Source organism: Aquila chrysaetos, chromosome 9 (assembly GCF_900496995.4).
Source record: "Aquila chrysaetos chrysaetos chromosome 9, bAquChr1.4, whole genome shotgun sequence".
Lineage (NCBI taxonomy): Eukaryota > Metazoa > Chordata > Aves > Accipitriformes > Accipitridae > Aquila > Aquila chrysaetos.
The window spans coordinates 30,839,620-30,858,163 of NC_044012.1; the positions used below are offsets into that span (position 1 = coordinate 30,839,620).

The 18,544-nt window shown below is 51.7% G+C and overlaps 2 protein-coding genes across 7 annotated transcripts in view; one reads left to right on the forward strand and one right to left on the reverse strand.

The window, feature by feature from the left end:
* On the reverse strand, positions 1-17,980 carry ACAD10 (acyl-CoA dehydrogenase family member 10). Of its 6 annotated transcripts, none has more exons than XM_030024164.2 (15): positions 17,763-17,980; positions 16,756-16,964; positions 16,090-16,238; positions 15,072-15,266; positions 13,298-13,456; positions 12,341-12,500; positions 11,754-11,895; positions 10,893-10,961; positions 9,898-10,079; positions 9,616-9,766; positions 8,217-8,362; positions 7,199-7,372; positions 5,918-6,273; positions 2,588-2,656; positions 1-2,295 (listed from the first exon to the last, which is right to left on the reverse strand). In XM_030024164.2, exons 1-15 carry the CDS (start codon positions 17,978-17,980, stop codon positions 2,218-2,220), a joined length of 2,457 nt encoding a protein of 818 aa, XP_029880024.1. In that variant the 3' UTR covers positions 1-2,217. The 6 variants fall into 6 exon arrangements, with proteins under 6 accessions (XP_029880024.1, XP_029880023.1, XP_029880027.1 ...); XM_030024163.2 differs by having other exon boundaries at positions 1-2,299; XM_030024167.2 differs by having other exon boundaries at positions 1-2,299; positions 16,756-16,929; positions 17,763-17,842.
* Positions 17,949-18,544, forward strand: part of LOC115345446 (BRCA1 associated protein) — a 15,693-nt gene continuing 15,097 nt past the window's right edge. Inside the window, exons 1-2 of the mRNA XM_030024169.2 lie at positions 17,949-18,060; positions 18,284-18,442. Of these exons, the coding sequence (XP_029880029.1) occupies positions 17,979-18,060; positions 18,284-18,442 (241 nt within the window). The 5' untranslated portion in view covers positions 17,949-17,978. The remainder of the gene's footprint in view (positions 18,061-18,283; positions 18,443-18,544) is intronic.

An 18,544-nucleotide genomic window follows, 5' to 3' on the forward strand; every position in this document is an offset into this window, starting at 1 on the left:
TCCCAACAACGGCTAAAGGCCTTTTCTTTATTTGCTTAAGATGCCTTGTGCAACTTCAGTGTGCCAAAGGGCAGATTCACTTGCACGGAACAGAGATGTTCTCAAGTTATCATCACCATCACTAAGGAAGGCACAGACTAAAAATACAAAGAGTTTTTAACCTCCAAAATAAACCTGGGGTAATCACCCTGCATCTGACAGCACCTCTTTGGCTCCTTTAGTGAGGGGTCTGTGAAGGGTAACTGCGGGTGGATGGCTCTGGTTTATTAAAGGGGCCAGAAAAATTGTAGAATATGTCAATTCAAAAATAGTTTCAACTGTCCTGGAAGACTCACGTCGCTGAAAGTCTTGGTGGTAGCATGGTGGTAGTTCCTGCATCTGCAGGGCTCCAGGCATTTCACTCAAGAGGGGAATATCAGCCCCATTTTGCAGGGAGGAACCATGAAGCCTGGAGAGGCAACACGACTGCCCAAGGTTATCCAGCAGGACTCAGATTAGGCTGCGTGTTTCCTAGATCAGCTGAATAGAAATCCTCTTGCACTGGCTCTCAGCCTCTCATCCTTGGTCTCCCATATCCCCTGAAGGGTGACTAATTCCTCTTTGTGGCCCCAGATGGTTGGTCCTGGGCAGCCCTTTAGGAGGTGGCACTCATGACAACCACGTGTTCCAACAAGTTCTCCCTCCTACTGCAGACCTGCATGTGTTAAACCACTTTTAGGAGGTGCCAGAAAGACCTGTTTCACCGGTAGAGATGTGCCTGTGTGCACTGTGCCTCTCCCAGAGGGACCGGGTCAGGCTGCGTATCCACAGGGCACATCTCAGAACTGAGCTCCAGCCAAGCCCTGCTCAGGGCTAAGCTCCCATATGCCGTCCTCTGGGTGTCTTCTGCTGACACCTGGATGGACAACCGATGACATTGAGCATTAGCCCTGTGTTAATGCTTTTGGTCCTCTTGAGCAGGATCCTTCCCTTCCCTGGGGCTTAGCAGACAAACCCAGTGGCACTAAAACCACATGCAATGGAGGAAACACCTTCACGGCAGACCCAACTCTCAGCCTCAAACTCTCAGACCTGCAATAGCTGCCTGGGATTGAGTCTGCCTGAAAGATGAGATGGTGGGAGGCGCAAAGGCCAGGTGCCTTCTAGGAAATCATCCCAGCTCTCTGGGCTGGGCAGATAGAGGCTCAGATACAGGCTCCCGCCCCCTTCCACAGCAGAACCAAGTGCCTGGGGGAGAGGTACAATTTCACCCTGGAGCCTGGGAGAAACCAAAGCTCAGGTTACGAGGCTTCCCTACAGCCCTACCGTCCTTGTGTTGAGCAGCCAGCACCGCTGCCCCAGGGCTCCTTCGCAGCGCCCCTTGTGCCCCCGAGAGCCGGGATGTGGTGGCGACCCTGGGCAGATGGATGTGGCGGTGACCCTGGGCAGATGGATGTGGCCTTCTGAAAGCAGGCTGTGAGGCTGCATCTGTGCTGAAGAAGCTGGAGAAGAATTCAGAGAAGTGTGCTCATCACTTTAATATTGAATCAATACTAGACTACACATAAAGAGCCCAGGAATTACCATAATTGTTGCCACAGTTCTCCCCTTGCTGCTGGCCTCTGTGAAAGCCCTCATCGATCCAGTCTGCATCCTCTGTGGTCCCCAGAGAAACCCAGAGACATCCACTGCAGTCATGGGACCATGGGTCCTCCCAGTTCCTCCCAGCTCCAGGGACCAGGCACTGCCTCAGCTCCGGAGTCTCCCCTGAATCTAGAGTCCTTGAGGACCTGATTCAGTTCCCCTCACTGCTGACTGATGCAGTTCCCCTCCCCACCAAGGACTCTTCTAGCATCTGCAGTTGCCAGGGCTGTTGTGGTGAAGGAGGAGAGACACCCTGCTCCATTTTCTTTATTCCCAAAACCAAGACTTGCACCCTTAGCCTCGTCACTCCTGACCAACTCTCCCCCCTGCAAGGCCAGTATTGACTGCCTGCAACCTCATGATCCAAGGGTGGATTTTGCCCCATACTTACTGAGGCTGGCAATAAAGGCACTGAGCCCAGATACCAGATACCAGCAAACACCACTGAAATTCAGAAGCTCCCAGGCTGCTGTTAGCACGACCTCTCCCATGCCAGAGTGGCTGGTTTACTCTTATGTCCAAGGCTCTCCTGTGCTGCGGGTAGTGGCTTAGCTTTGGTTTGGAGAGCGCTGTCCTGTGAACCATGCGGCACTTTCAGCCAGACATGGAGCTCAGGTCCAAGTGAAGCACCAGGCTGGGGTCTGCACTGCTGAGATGCTCTGCTCCAGAGACCTGTGTGAGAGTAAGATCAAAGCCCACGCCGGGCAAGTAAGGGGCTGCAGGACCAGGGAAGGATGGCAGCAAATGCCCCAGCCCCTTCCAAATGCCCTGGGGAACACAGCACTGGGGAAATGTCCTCACCTGGGATCCCACAACAGACAGGACAAATCACCTCTCGTACTCACGGGCCCCAGACTGCAATGCCTCATTCCTGGTGTGGAGGAGGCCCCCGAAGGGAGGTGTCCCTGTGTTGCTTTGTTTGGGCCAGAGAAGGGTCAGATGTTAGGTGCATGTGTCTGCTCACCTGGCTATCCTGATCCATGGCCTTTGCAGTCATCATCAGAGCCACTGGTTTGGTCCTGGCACTCTCTGCCTGATGGAGGAGGACAAGACACGTTACATCCTCCCACATCCCCCTGCCCTGGTGCTGGCCCCCTCCGATAGCCAGTTCTGGCTCCCTCCCAGGCTGGGAGTGCAGCTGTGTGCCCAGCTGTATTGCGTTTGCATGGCAAAGTTTTGATAGCGGGGGGCGTTATAGGGGTGGCTTCTGTGAGAAGCTGCTAGAAGCTTCCCCTTTGTCTGACAGAGCCAATGCCAGCCAGCTCCAAGATGGGCCCGCTGCTGGCCAAGACTGAGCCCATCAGCGACGGGCTCAGTGCCTCTGGGATAACAGATTTAAGAAGGGAAAAAAAAGTTGCTGTGGGACAGAAACTGCAGCTGGAGAGAGGAGTGAGAACATGTAAGAGAAACAACTCTGCAGACACCAAGCTCAGTGAAGAAGGAGGGGGAGGAGGTGCTCCAGGCGCCAGAGCAGACATTCCCCTGCAGCCTGTGGGGAAGACCATGGTGAGGCAGGCTGTCCCCCTGCAGCCCAGGGAGGTCCACGGTGGAGCAGTTATCCACCTGCAGCCCGGGGAGGACCCCACGCCGGAGCAGGGTGATGCCTGAAGGAGGCTGTGACCCCGTGGGAAGCCTGCACTAGAGCAGGCTCCTGGGAGGACCTGTGGATCTGTGGAGAGAAGAGCCCACACTGGAGCAGGTTTTCTGGCAGGACTTGTGACCCCACAGGGGACCCATGCGGGAGCAGTCTGTTCCTGAAGGACTGCACCCCATGGAAGGGACCCACGCTGGAGCAGTTCATGAAGAACTGCAGCCCGTGGGAATGATGCACGTTGGAGAAGCTCATGGAGAATTGTCTCCCATGGGAGGGACCCCACGCTGAAGCAGGGGAAGAGTGAGGAGTCCTCCCCCTGAAGAGGAAGGAGCAGCAGAGACAATGTGTGATGAACTGACCCCAACCCCCATTCCCCATCCCCCTGTGCTGCTGGTGGGGATAGGTGTGAAGTTGTGCCCAGGAAGAAGGGAGGGGTGGGGGGAAGGTGTTTTAAGATTTGGTTTTATTTCTCATTACCCTACTCTGGTGTGATTGGCAATAAATTAAGTTAATTTTCCCCAAGTCAAGTCTGTTTTGCCCATGACGGTAATTGGTTGAGTGATCTCTCCCTGTCCTTATGTCGACCCACAAGCCTTTTGTTATATTTTCTCTCCCCTGTCCATTTGAGGAGGGGGAATGATGGAGTGGCTGCATAGTGCTTAGATGCTGGCTGGGATTAAACCATGACACCAGTGCTTTGGCCAGACGCTTTTATGCTTGCTTTGAAAGAGAAACTGAGCTTTCCTCTGCTCCTCTGGAGAGGATGTCCCCAGAGAACTGTGGGGACAGGCAACCTTCAGGACCAGTGTGCAAAGTCTGCTGGCTCCCTGTGTGGGACATGGCAGGATCAGCTGAGATACTCCCCTGTTCAGCGAGAGTGCCTCAGCCAAGAGCATCTCACTGCCAAGCTCACTGGGACAAACCTCTTACCCCTGCAGTGCCAGCTGGCACGAGGCAGGCTTGCCCTTTCCCTTGGCCTTTGCCCAGCTTATGAGCACTGTGACAGTCCCAGGCCAGGACTACTTGGCTGTTTAACACTCTACTGCATTATCTTTCTGCCGCGGGCAGCAAGAGTCCCCCTCTGCCTTTCACAACACACTTCCACAGCAAAGGTTGACAGTGCAGGGGTGATGCCAAGGGAAAAAGCAGTGGGATGGATGGAGAGATGGCAGGGATGAGGGGGCTCTATGGTTCCCCAGACAAGGAGCAGTGTCTCCATCACAAGCCCAAGGCATAGAGTAGAGACAGCATGGCAGCCCTGATGTTTGGATACTTGGTGACTCCCTCCCAGCTCTGAAGATAAGTGTTTGGAAGAAGGGTGAGGAGATCTGCTCATCTCAGCACTTCTGAATTCCCCAGAGCTGCTGTTTCATCTCCCTTTCCACCTTCTCAGTGGATCAGCTGCTAAGCACCCTGAAATGCTGGGGTTTGCTGGTTTCTGCCAGAGCACAAGGAAATGTTTCTGAAGGGCTGAACACCACATGGGATTTTTTTTTTGGCAGCTAAAACGCAGTTAAGTAACCCACTAGAATTTGATAGTGTCACTAGAATAGATTAAGAATATAATCTCAGTAGCAACCCAAGGATAGGGATGTTTGCTTTTGTGACACATTCTGTGTGTCTGTGAATGATTACTTATGACACCACTCCCGATAAATGTTTGCAATACCAGCCAGCCCAGAGCCACATGCTCACTGAGCCACACCATGGCCACCAGCAGCACTGGGAAGTGGAAGCACAGAGAAACCAGACAGTTTGCAGAGGCCAGGCAGAGGACTCAGGTGTCCTGATACCTGCGTATTGACCTGACCTGCCTTGCACTGGCAGAAGGAAGAGATGTGTAATTAAAACTCTACAGTTCAAGAGCTAATGCTACTCCCATCTCTGTCACTGACCCACCACATGACCACGGGCAAGTCACTTTGGGAGCTGGTTTCTGCTTCCTCACCACCATACCAGGAATGACCAATGTCCATCCATTTTGAGGGTTCAGGGCTGCAGCAGCACCTGCTCTGCAGAGGAGAGCCCAGGACAGTGACAGGGCCAAAGTCCAAGTGGCATCCCAGAGCCTGCACTGCCGAGGGCCTGATCACACTCAGCTTATCGCTGGGCAGGCAACTGTTTGCTGACGGGGACAACTGCAGGGACAGCCCCAGCCAGGGAGAGGAGAATAAGAGAACACAGAGGAGGAAATGAAGCTGTGGAGCTTGCAAGCAGCTCCCTGCCCTACCTGAGGGACCTCCCAAGGAGGTACTGGGAAGGATTCTTACAAAGAGAATTAATTAGCCTTTTCCACACAGAGGCAGCAGCGAGGCTTCCCCCTGACAGGGGAAGGGAATAAGCAAGTGGCTGGACTGGCAGGAGTTGAAAAGTCCAAGTCCAGCCAAGCTCTGGGGACTCCATCAGCACTGATGGCAGGACCTTGGTGGAGTAGCACCAGTGATTACATCTGGGCTGCCATTAATCTGTTCATCTTGGAAGGGAGTGCCAGCTTCTGAAATTGCTGTTCCCCAGACTATTAACACTGTTACTCGAATACAGCCAGCTATGGGAACCCGGCCCCCTTTCTCCAAGCCGCTGGACTCTGTGAATGCCAAAAGTCTGATGTGATCAGGAAAGCAAGGGCACTCAGAGGCATGCCACAATCCCCCATCCTGGTGCAGGTGCAGCAAAGCATCTTTAGGGAGAAAGATGTTTCACCTTCAGTTCTGGAAGAGGACATGGAGTCCATCTGGGCTGGGAAATCAGGAAACCCCACTGGATGTCCATGATCTTTTCCAGCTTGCAGTAAAGACCCTGGGCCATCCCCAACAGGCTGGTGGGGGGAGTGACCAGGGGGACTTTGGGCACAAGAGCTGCCCCAGGACGAGGCCAGGTACCATAGCTCCTGCTGAGGAACGGCCCTCGCCTGGCCCAGGTGCTGTAACGTCGTGCGAGAGGCTTTGTGGTGGGGAGGCTGTCAAACACACGGAATCCTTCTTTTATGGCAAACTCCCAAGCCAGGTCGGCCACGAACTCTGTATCCTCCCGGCTGCTTTCACCTGGGGCTGGCCTCCCTGGGGACAACAGAATAGGATATCTTTGTTTGAAAGAGCCCATGTTATTGTAGTCACACCCCAAACAGCGCCATGTGCCCTTGTCTGGTCCAGCCTCGAGAAGAGTCCTTTCTAAGGAATACAAAAATAACGTCTTGTTTTTCCTCTGATAACGACTCCCAGGCCAGACCTGATATATGCAGATAAACAGCACTGAGAGTTCACACCACTTCCCTGCTTTTGAGTCTCTCTTCGAAGGTGGTGCTTACTTTGAAGGTCTGAGAGCTCCACCTGTAGGACACGGCTCTGAGCTCTGAACTCTGCCCTCTGCTCAGTTCTCCCATGAAAGAAAAGAGATCGCACAGGAACCTCTGATCAGCACAAAGAGCAAACAGGAACAGACCAGACCTTGCATCCAGCAAAAAGCAGCTGCTGGGGAAATACCCTGTGTGTGCTCCCCTTTGGCCCTTTCTTCTGTTTGCAGGACACAACCTGACTACACAACACAACCTGCTGGAGAGGTTACAGCAGCCTCACGCTCTCCAGAGCCTGTGCTGGAGCAGGGAGGGAGCTCTGTGCTTTACAGGACACTCTATTCCCATCCCTCTTGCCTACATGCAGCAATAACTCGCCGGGTGATTGCTTCCAGGTCACTCATCTCCAAACGCAGAGGTGAAACAAAAAGGGCTCATTTTGAGCCCTTATTTCCCAGAAGAGCTCTATGCTCAAAGCACAAGACTGCCAGATATGCCACACTTTGCTGTAGCACCTGGAATTTCGGAGCTCTCAGGATTCACAGCCAGGAGTGTCTAAACCCTGCAGCACATGCTGCCGGTTCCCACCTCCCCCGGTTCAGTGTGAGACCTCTCCCCATACCAGTGCTCACATGTCTGTGCCCTGGCTGGAGACCTGTGCAGAACAGGGCCGGTGTGGTTGGGTTCCTCACCTGTCAGAGAGTGTTTATGGAGTCCCTGCAGCATTGCAGCCAGTCGGAAAAAGGCAAAGGCCATGTAGAAATTCCAGTTCTCAGGACACCCCACTCCCATGTGGCCACAGTACATCTGGGAATACTCCTCTGCCGTGGGGACTCCCAGGTGCCCCAAATCACACTTCCTCAAGCCTGGAAGATGTGAAGAGGCAACAGTAAAGCAGCAGACAGTGAGGAGCTCAGAGCTTTCTAGGGATGCTGTGAGGCGCTGGCAGAGCCATGCAGCTGTGGAGCAGCGGAGATGCTTGCACCCATCCAACACCTGCACTGCTGCCATGCTGTTTCCATACATAACAATGGGGGTTTGGCACCAACCCACATAGGTGAAATGCATTCGGGGCAGTTTTCTTCATTGGGGTGAGATTGTGAAAGCAGTGACTGATGGATCTTCCTCCTAAACGACGGAGTAATTTTCCTCCCTGTTTACCCCTATATTGTTCTTTTTAACAAGTGTATAACTTTGTGGACAAACCCCTTCTGGGCTGGCCTCGTTCAAAGCTTTCCACCCAAAAAAGTTCCCCGGCTTTACAGCTGAAGTGAGAGGGAAAATAATCCAAACTAATTTTTAAATTCAGTTTTGCAAGCTGTGAAGCAGGGCCCTCCTCTCTGGGGCCATCCCTGACACGACTGCTAACAAAGGTCTGTGTGCATGAACCGGGTGACAGTACCAACCAGGACAGGGAGCGCATGGCAGAGTATCTGCCAAATGGGTGGCAGATATGAGACAAACTGGGGATGGGGCAGCCATGCCACAGTGATTACTGCACATGCAGAAAGATGTTTCCACCCTGGAGGGATGGAGAGTTCTTCAGGGAGGGGAGAAAGGGCAGAGCAGGCAATATGGTACGAGACCCACAGCCCTTTCCAGCTGCAATGAGCCCAACTGTCATCTTAGCATTCTGAGCAGGAGCTAATCTGTTTCTGAACTCTGGTTCCTCTCTCCATGTGTCAAACGTGACTTTGTCCCTCTCTGTACCTCTCAGTGCATTAAAGTGAGGTGGCAGGAAGTAGGCCATACAGTTATTCGCCAAATCAGAGATGGGATCTCCTAGAGTTGAAAGCTTCCAGCCAAGGACAGCAAGGATTTCTGGCCTGTCTGGATGAAAGACCAGGTTGTCCATCCTGTATTGAAGGGAAAAAGAGATCAGAAAAGTCTCAAGAGGGGGAAAAAAATCCCAGTGCTCAGCAGCAGTAGGTGCTTTCCAGTGCTCTTCACTCTCTGCAAAAATTGCTGAGTCCTTTGGGAGGCTGCACAAGTGAAACATTGATTTCTGCAAGCATAGGTCAGAGAGGACTGAGATTACTGAATAGTGAACTCCCTGGTTGATGATGAACTGAACTGTGCTTTGAAGAATGAAACAAAGTTATTCAGCACGTCAGATCATTAACAGATGTTATAGCACAGGCTAGCCAAAAAGTGAAGCAGGTAAGTCACTGTCCAGGGGGATCTTCTGGTCATTTCAAAGGCACACAGTAACTCCAGGCCCTGCACTGTCATGTGCTATAGATTATGTGCAGTACAGCCTTCACCAGTTTGAGCCCCAGGAGAGGGCAGCAGCCTATTGAGGAGGAAACAGCGAGGGCAGCCATCCTGCCAGGGTGCAGAGAGCTTACCAGCTTCCAGTCACACTGGGAACTGTGTGTGCTAAACCTTGCGTGAAGGAGCCTTGGCCCAGAACTGGCACACGCCTATGCTGCAGCCTCACAGCCCTGACAGCCAGGGTCTGACAACACAGAAATAGCTCTCAGCATCCCTCACCTCTGTCCCCAGCCACCAGGCTCCTGCATGACTTCACCTGTGACATTGGCAGGTTTTGCCATACATCCTGCAGCATCTCACCAGCCACCCAAGCTCTTTAAGCACCAAATACCATCAGCAAGATGCATCAGGACTGATTTCTGAGTATTGCAGAAAGAGCTGATGATCCCCTGGTGTTAGACCAGTGTTTGCAGTGGTTGGGCAAAGAAACTGAAACACCAATGACGCAGCAAGATTGGAATCGGACATCAGGAGTCCAGGCTTTCAGTTCCTGCCCCTAGTTTTCCTGCTCTCGAACGAGTACTGCTTTAAACTACCACAGATCAGTAGGCAGACAAATACTGGGGAAAAGTGCAAGAGCTCTGAGTGCAAGACAGCACCAGTCAGAGCTCTTGGAATATGTTTCTCATGACAGATGCGAAGGGCTTGTGGGCCTCTAGATCTCGTTACCTGGGGGATGCTGAACTTGACCCAGAGCCCAGCTTTCGGACTGCTATGAAGCTGCTGCGCCAGCCCAACTCAGCATCTCTTTGGAGTCTGCATACTGCTTTACGCTCTCTCTCCCTCTCTACTGCCTAGGATGTGCTCCAGGGCAGTGCTGTCAGCCAAGCAGTACCTGAAATCACCATGCACAACTGTCGTCTTCTGATATTCAGGAAAATGCAGAGGCAGCCACTCAATGAGTCTTTCCATCGCTGGGATAACATGAGTTTCCATAGCTTGATACTGCTTTGTCCAGGTCTCAACTTGCCGCTGAATGTAATTACCTGTAACAGAGGAACAAAGGCTCTCAGGGAAAGGGACTGGCACAAAGAGGCTTCAAAAGAGACGCATAAAAGGTGCATGCTGATACACTGGAGAAGAAAAGAATGATAGAGGATACATAGCCTTCTCTCACCATGCTCCCCGAGGTCCTCCAGCTTGGCTGCTCTGAGGTCTACGCTGTGGATCTTGGAGAGGACTTGACTCATGGCAGCATAAATAGCCCTCCGCTGGCTAGGCTGCAGCGCAGGGAGGGAGACATCCCTGTAGACACGGCCAGCACAGTGCTCCATCAGGTAGAAAGGTGTGCCAAGGGTGCTGGGGAAGCAAGGTGGAATCGGCATGTCTGAGGTTAATCCTGCTACCTACCGCCCCTCAAATCTCACCTGCACCTTGAACATGCCCCCCCAGGCCTCACCTGCATGGCAAGGTGAAGAGCAGCCTCAAGAACACTTGAGCACTCATGCCCAGCTGTGGCCTGGGCTCAAGCCTAACTCAGGCTGCCAGGTGGTGGTCCACAGCTGTGGCATGATCAGTCCTGGTCCCTCCAGCCCCAGGAAGCTGAGCTTGGGGCCAGGCTACAGCACCAACTGTCTCCCTGACTCCCCTGCAGTGGGCTCTGGAGCCAGGCTGTCAGACTGCATGCAAACACCATAAATGGTGGACACACATTTAACTGCAGTGCAGAGACTTTATTACTGCAGCCAGTAGAGATCTGAGCGTAGCTGTGCTGACTGCAGGCTGCACAGGGTGTCCTGGTTGCAGGCTTGCTGCTATCACGGCTGTAGATCTTGGGGCAAGTCTGAGATCTGGCAGTTAGAAAAATCACCTCCTTATTGGAAGCCTGAGCATACTGAGTCAGCAGGAAGCCCTACAACACTGTTTTATAGTGGCTTTTCAAAGGAAGACAGCATTTTGATTAATTGCTAAAATAAGGACACACCTAAAACAAGCCAAATAAAAGTGTTACTGTCCTTTGAACTTCTAGAGGCTCCTCTAGCCCAAGATTGGGCAAACACTAATTAGACCAGTGCACTTTGTGAGGTCTGGCTCCTTCTCTCCTCTCCTTGTCTTTGGGGAAATCTGGCTGAAGTTGTCAAGCACAGAGTGAAAGCTGAGGGACAAGATTACCTTGTGTCCTCGCAGAGAGCAAGTACAGTGGGAACAGGAACACCAGCCTCAGAGAGTGCCTTCAGTACCCTGCCAGGGTGAGCCAGAGAGCCATGTCAGCACAGAAAGGCATTAGGGAATCGATACTAGAACTGCATTGTTGCTAGGCAGACACACAATATCAGAGTCCTGTGCTCAGTTTTAAGTACACTAAAGTAACATGGTTGGGGGTAGGTGAAAGAAGCACACTAAAATCTTCATATGGCCCACAGCCCCAAGACCTATCCAACACACTCTGGAAAACCAAGGGGAGATCACAACTGCTCCCCCGCAAGTGTCCTGCTGCTCAGGCAGAGACTTCTGGCACAGCAAACTGGCTCGCAGCATGACCCTTCCAGCATAGGTCTAGCCCTTAGCTAGGCTCCTCACTGCTCAGCTGCAGCGCTGGGCTGCAACCTCTCTCCCGCCTAAGGTGCCAGAGGTGACAGTGAGAACCTGTGCCTTCCGACATGTGCTGGGAGAGCTGTGGTGAGCTTCGTGGATTGGAAGGATCACAGTGCAGGAGTGGGGAGGATGCTTTTCACAGGCACAGGGTCCTAACTGCACACTCACCACGAGCTGCAGGGCGGTAGCACAGCCTTGTCTCTCAATCCAGGACTGCTCACACTAGCTGTAGCAAATGGACAGATCATAGACCAGGATACAGAGCTGTGCAACATGCAGGGGAGGACAATGTGGGAGGCAGGTGTGTGAACTGTGTGTGATGTGGAACAGAAAAGCCAAGGCTGGAATAGAGCACTGTCCCTAGGATGGGGTTGTTTGGGGTCTCCTACAAGAGCCTTCCCTGGTCAGCTGGCATGAGGAGCACAGCTGCCTGCTCACCTGTATTCCCTTCTGACAGCAGGGCCTGAGGGACACAGGCTGTCAGAGAGCTCCTTCTTCAGCACTAGCAAGCGATCTCCAAATTTGACGAAATAGGTCCGGGTAGACTGTCCATGGCCAAACTGCCGTAACACTAGTGGGCCTGAAGAGTTGAGAGCAGAAGGTCAGTAGACAGAAACATGAGCCAGAATTATTTCTCACTGCTTCTCCAGGTTTTACTTCTCCTTCCTGCACCTGGGTCTGAGACCTCACTTGCAACAATCAGGAACCTACACCTTGCTCCTGTGTCCCAAATCCCTGGGAAGCATGGCAATAGCTCATAGATGGCTCACAGGCCAGGAATATTCCTGGCATCTCTTTGGCAACTTGTGCTTAACCCCTCCCAAATGAGGAAGTCCTAAAATGTTGTTTCCCATTTCTGGGAAACAGTGACAGATCACTGAAACCTGAATGGCTGCAACATTTGCTTGGAGATCAGGAGCCTTTCATTAACATTATTTTTCAATCCACCTCTCGTATGATGGAAAGAGCCAACAGCTCCAGAATATGCGAGCTTTCAGAGTGAAGAGCAAAAAGCACTATGATACCTCTTGCGTGGTCACCAACAACATTTTCAAGGTACTTTTGCAGATGATCTTTTGGGATTTCCGCACTTGGTCTCACTGAACGAGTATATGGAACAAACCCTTGCAAAGGAAAACCCAGATAGGTTTCCAGCTCTTTGAGGGCTACTTCTAGATCAACGACCTGAAAGCAGGAGGGAGACAGTAACACTGGGTGATAGTTATAAGATAAAATTGCCTGGGAAAGAAAGAGCTCTGCACACTTGCAATGCATTTATCTGTGAGTCCAGCGGCACTGATCCACTAAGACACACAGGAATTCATGGGTCATTCCCTGTCAACACGGAGCACCATTACCAATACTCGCTGAGCCTCCTGCCTTGGTCTCTGACCCGGAGATGTACCTGTTACACTGGCGTAGGCACTGTGAGCTTGGGCTGGGCTAAGAGCTGGAACTCCCTGTGTGCAGTCCAGGGGAGCAGAGTTCACTCTTCCCACCAGTTCCGTGCTTGTCCTTCCCCCAGTGGTCCCCTCACCGAAGTAAAACCCCTGTGCTCACTATCTCCCAAGCCTGGGGGTTAACCAGCCCCCAGCTGCCAGATCCATGAAGCCTCAGAGCTTCTAGAAATTTATTAAACATGTCTTATTTTCTCACATCAGGTGGATGTGGTTGTCTCAACCGTACAGTTAGGGCTGTTTCTCTAATAGGGAACTGAGGTCCATAAAGGAGAAGCAACTACTCCGAGGTTACACCGGCTGTAGGGTTTAGAGCCATGAATGAAACAGGCCAGTGCAGACTTTGCCAGTAATCCTCCCCTTTAGCCCCACCACATCTTGTAGGAATAAGGACAGGCTGAAACAAAAGGCTTGGCAACACGAGTCTGACCCTGCCATTTGAAAACCCTGAGCCATTCAAGTCAAACACAGCTTCTGGACTTAAAAAACATACCCAAAGCCTGCCCTGGTTGCATTGCTTTGTACCTTCACTGTTTTAATGCCAAGCTGGGCTGCTGCTTTTAGGTTCTGGCTGCTGTTGTCGAGGAAGATGGATTCCTGGGGCTGAACACCCAAGCGTTCCAAGCACAGCTTGTAGATACGAGGGTCTGGCTTGCGCATTCCTTCCCGATCAGATTCAACCATCTACGGCAACAACAAATGGAATACGCATGAGCCTACTGTGACCACAAACATCTGTGCAGTGTTGGAGATGGAGGATGGGAGGGTGGGAAAGAGACTGACAGTCTAATTAACACGTGAAATAAAGGACACAGGGAATGGAGGGCTGACAGAGCTGGATAGGACGTGATTCAAGTGACTGTGTGGGTGCCAATTGCCTTGGCTGTGGCTCTGTCAGCTCAAATAAGCTAAACAGGATCAGCCAGTCCTCTAATGGAAGATATCCAATGAGATGTCATGATGTGGGAGACTCACTGGATGGCCCAAACCATGCTGAACCAATTGCTCAATGCTGTCCAAGAAAGTCTTGGAGTGCACCACCTTCCAAATGATCTGGAAAAGTGGTGTCCTGACCATCACACCTATCAACCATGCCAAAGCAATCTTCACAGCAGCAGAGATGTTGACCATAATCACCTATCCAAATTTGGATCAAAAAAGTATTGAGTCAGTCTCTGAATACTCACATTGCCCTCACAACCATAAAAAATTCAAGCAGCATTTCACCCCTGCACTGACAGACACTCTAGGAATAGAAATGAATCTATTAGACAGATATAAAAGCCAATGCTAATGGAAATTCACATTCAATTAATTTTTTTTCCCCACTAATTACTGTACAGTGCTGTTGCCTGCTGTTACAGAAGAGCCACACTACATGAGTAATGACACCAGATAGGCCATGGTTTTTAAAGTGCTTTGAAACAGGCTGGGATGAAAAGTACCACAGAGCATCACAACAGAGCATCACTCTACTAAGAGAACTTCATAGGCACCAGTGTCACTAGCATAATGTACAGAAAGTCAAGTAGATAATGACATAATGTTGACAAGATGACTTTAACAGTCCCAGGTTTTAAATGTGTCTATACAACTCTTCTTTGCATCTTTTGTTGTCTTAATCAAGGCTATAAAACAAACTTACATCATGAATAAACTCCTAAAATTCAAAGATGTGAGTTGGGGCACACAAAAAAGCAAGTTTTGTGTCATGCTGAGCCAAGCCCTTATAGCTGCCTGTTAAAGTGAAGCCACTTGAACCAGCCTCAAGGTTCATGGCTAATCTTCTGCTTCACCTTTGCAAAAGCAAAGCATGCTGGGAGAGGGGTCTCTGCCTGCTCATCAGCTCAGGCAGATCAGCATGTTGGGGTAGTGGGATTTTTTGTAGTATAGGGGATGCTTTGCAATTCTTTGGGATGAAACAAGCTTTAAAAGAGTAAGGACTAAATATAAAGCAGGCAGGGGCACTGGGTAATAACATTTATTTCTTGTATAGTCTTACAGCTCCTAAGTCCTTTATTGACTCTGCTACCTATGCCTGTTACACATATACTTGTGGTTGTGTGGGCATTTTGCAATGATTTTTCAAATGCACAAGTACCTGCCACTCAGACCCTCTTCAAGGCTCAGACAGTACAACTAATTATACCAGGAAACATTTTCACAGACCGTTACATTTATGTCTACTAACATGTGCTGCTGGTTGCCATTCATTTGGTACCTGCATGTAAAGAATTTCAGTTGCTGCTTTCTACAGACCTCGGTACAGAAATGCATTTTAGAATCCATCCAGGCTTACCACATCGAAGTGCTTTTGGTCTAGGCACAGAAAGCTCTCCCCATTCAGCAGGCAGAAGTTGTTGCTTAGAAGAGCTGCCTTAAGACCTTCCGCACGGATACACCATACTGCTTCTGCCATTATGGGGAGCTGTTTTATCATCTCATTTCTGATTAAGTCCGAGAGAAAAGAGTCCACTGGAACACAGACATTTGCCTAAGAAACCAGAGAAACCCCAAGAATGATAATTAGCCATAAATGGTTTTTCAGCAGGGAGGAAAATAAGAGTGGCTGGGTAGGCAGATTGCCTGATCATCTTATCTTGCTGTCATACTGCCTTTGGCAGCAGAAGGCAGTCAGTGAATCTCCCAGCTAAATTGCTTAGACCAAATAAACAAGCATTCTCACATTACTAATTCTGCAGAAGCAACAGCAGAGATGAAGGGCTGATTTGGGGAAAGAGAAATGCACTAGGACTGTGCCTGCCATGGAATCAAGGCAGGTTAGAGATAAATACTGCTTTACCATTCAGCAGGCAGGAAAGGAATCTGCATTTTAGACTGAGCTGTTTCAGAAAGGCTTTATTCAAAAGAGGATTCTTGCACTGTGTTCCTGGAGCTGTAGTGGAGGGACTCCTACTGATCTTAAGAACCCTCCCTGGAGACCATGGTCTCATCCATCAAGTGTGTCCATGTACGAACTAACAGCAAAAGCCATTCAGCTGGTTGCTGACCCTCTGACTTCTCATCTCGGCTGATCCTAGAGGTGTCTTCAAATAAAAAAGTCACAAAATATGCAGGAAGAGGCTGGTGGAAGTGAAGGCAAATTCAACTGACCATCCCGCCTGCGTACCAGAATGATGACGGCAGTGAAAAGTCTGCCGTGATCAGACAGCAATTCTTTCTAGGTGGTAAATCCAGACCCTTCCATCAAAGGGTTTCTTTTAAAAGCTCCTCTTTCCTCACTGAACCACCACATTGCAGGATCCCATTTCCCTGCAGTCAGGAAGCACGAAGAGAGGAGGGGGGAGCTGGCTTACAATCTCAAAGCACTGCTGTCCCAGTTCCTGCAAAAACTCCACAGTCGTCAGCTCTCCTCTTGTGTACTTCAGAGAGGGACTATTTTCTCCTCCCGAGAGTATAGCTTGCTGGATGGTGCCGGCTGGAATACAATTCCGGGCCTCCCAGTCTACATAGAGAAAAGTAAGAAAGCCAGGAAAGAGCACGTATGGCATCATCAGAACTGGGAAATTAGCTTGAAATCCCTGTGAGGTCTGATACATCGACCAGCACTCATGAGAAATGACATGCTGGACAGGGGTAATTTACCCAGACCCAGAGAGAAATTTGGGCATTCCCCCAGCTGAGGCACTTCACCTCTATTTTTGGTGTGGTACCCTTGGGGTGAAAACATGGAGTTCTTAAAGCGTGCTGAAGGACTGTACCAACATTGGGTAGTATCAGCCGGTCTCACTACAGGACAGTTTCATTACCAGATGGGTTCAGGCCCTGACCTGGAGCTGTCAACACGGTTGCTGGTTGCTGTCAGTTCTAGTACTTAGGATGGCACAACAGGGTACCATCATCATCATCGCAAGTTCTTGAATATCTTACCAGAACCAGAGGCGGCTGACAGGGACACCTGGTATTTATTTTCCCTCCATGCATAGAAACAACAGGAACAAATGAGAAATGAGAATACACACCCGTGGCTGTCTTGTAAGGGGATGGGAGGAGCACTCCATTTGCCTCAAAGATCACGGCTTTATAATGGCACCATCCAGATCGCCTCCGCTGGATTAACCACTGCGGGTGCTGCCAGATCCCGGCGCAGAGCAGGTAAGGGGTGCGGGCAACACTCCTCAGGTACATGCTGCGAACTGTGCGGAGGGTGTTAGGAAAATTTGCAACTGGCCTGTGCCGACGGAGGAGAGAGGCTAGGATGCAAAGTATAGAATTACAAGGGTAAATATTTATTCAGGAGCATGAAGTGTCCCAGCCAAATCAGGGCACTCCGAATGTGGTTTTACACAGGGTCCTTATACCCTTCAAATGTTCGGGTATGACACAATGTGACTAATCACTAACATGCACGCTACTGATTATGAATCATAGCAAAACTTTGCAAAGCGACTCTATTTTTGCAACGTTCGGATGGCTTGTCTATTGATCCAGATGTCCATGAAGTCAGTTTTGCTAGAGTGACTTATCTATGATGTCAGACGATGCTGGGAGGGTTTTGAAGACGTGTTAGAGCGTCTATAGGATGCTGGTGTTGATTATCCAGGGGTATCCTTTATCCTTCATGAACAGCTCTATACCATGAAGCAAAGTCTTATTTCCAGGGCCGGACTGTCTTTTAGTTTCTTTTACTTAAGCACAAGCCATACCAAAGCCTGAGCTGCAAGATACCAGCATGGCGGGTGCGAGGGGAATGGAAAAAAGGTTTGGTTTGGGGGTTTGGTTTATTTGGGGGGGGGGGGGGTGTGCTTCGGCCTAAGGGGATGGGGCCTCCTCCCTCCAGCTTGCCTCCGTTGCCACGGGAACGGGGCCTGCCCCTTCCACCCCCGGTGTCCCATCCCTCCTCTCAGGCCGGGGCACGGGGGGGGGGGCCGGAAGGGACGAAGTCCCTTCCGCCCCCCCCCCGTTCCCCGGCCCCGGCCCCCCCAGGCCTAGCCCGGGCCAGCCTCCCCCAAGTCTCGCGAGAACACACCTGGAAATCTCGCGAGGACGAGCAGCCGCTCGCAGCCGCCCCCACCCCCGTCCTCCTCTTCCACCACCGCTGACGCGTCGTCGCCGCCTTACGTCATCGCGTCGCCGGGCGTGACCCCGTTGAGGTGAAAGGGGAAAGGTGCGGGAGGCGGAAGCGAGTGTTTCATCTCCGTTGGCCTCTTCGGAGCGCGGTGGCCGGCCCGCGGTGCCCGGGCCCATGAGCGTGTCTCTGGTGGTGATCCGGCTGGAGCTGGCCGAGCATTCGCCGCTGCCCGCGGGCTTCGCTTACAGCGCGGCTGGTGAGTCTCTCCGGTCTGGTCCGGTTCCCTCTTACCGGAGGACTGGGCCCCGGTACGGGTCAGACCTGCCCGCCGTAGCAGGAGAGGGAGCTGTGCCTTGTCCGCGGCCCGCAGACGCCCCGGGGGAAGGGGTCGGGGTCGTCGTCCCGGTGCTGCCGGTGGGTGCCGGTACCGGGGCTCCTCTCCCCCCACCCTGTCCCAACGCGTCCTTTTTCCTGCGCAGCTCCGGAGATGGCTGCGGAGAGCACCGGGGCGGCCCCGGTTGCTGTGCCCTCCTGTTTGGAGGGGAAGGGCCCCGGGGAGCGGGCGGCCATCCTCCACCAGCACCTTGGCCGCAGGGAGATGACCGACGTGATCATCGAGACCATCCAGCCGCGGTCAGGTACCGGCCTCGGGGGTGGGTAATGGTCTTTTTCGGGTCCGTGGTCGTTGCCCACCCCGCTTGCGTGATTGCAGAAGAGGAGTGCGATGCTTCCCAGGCGCT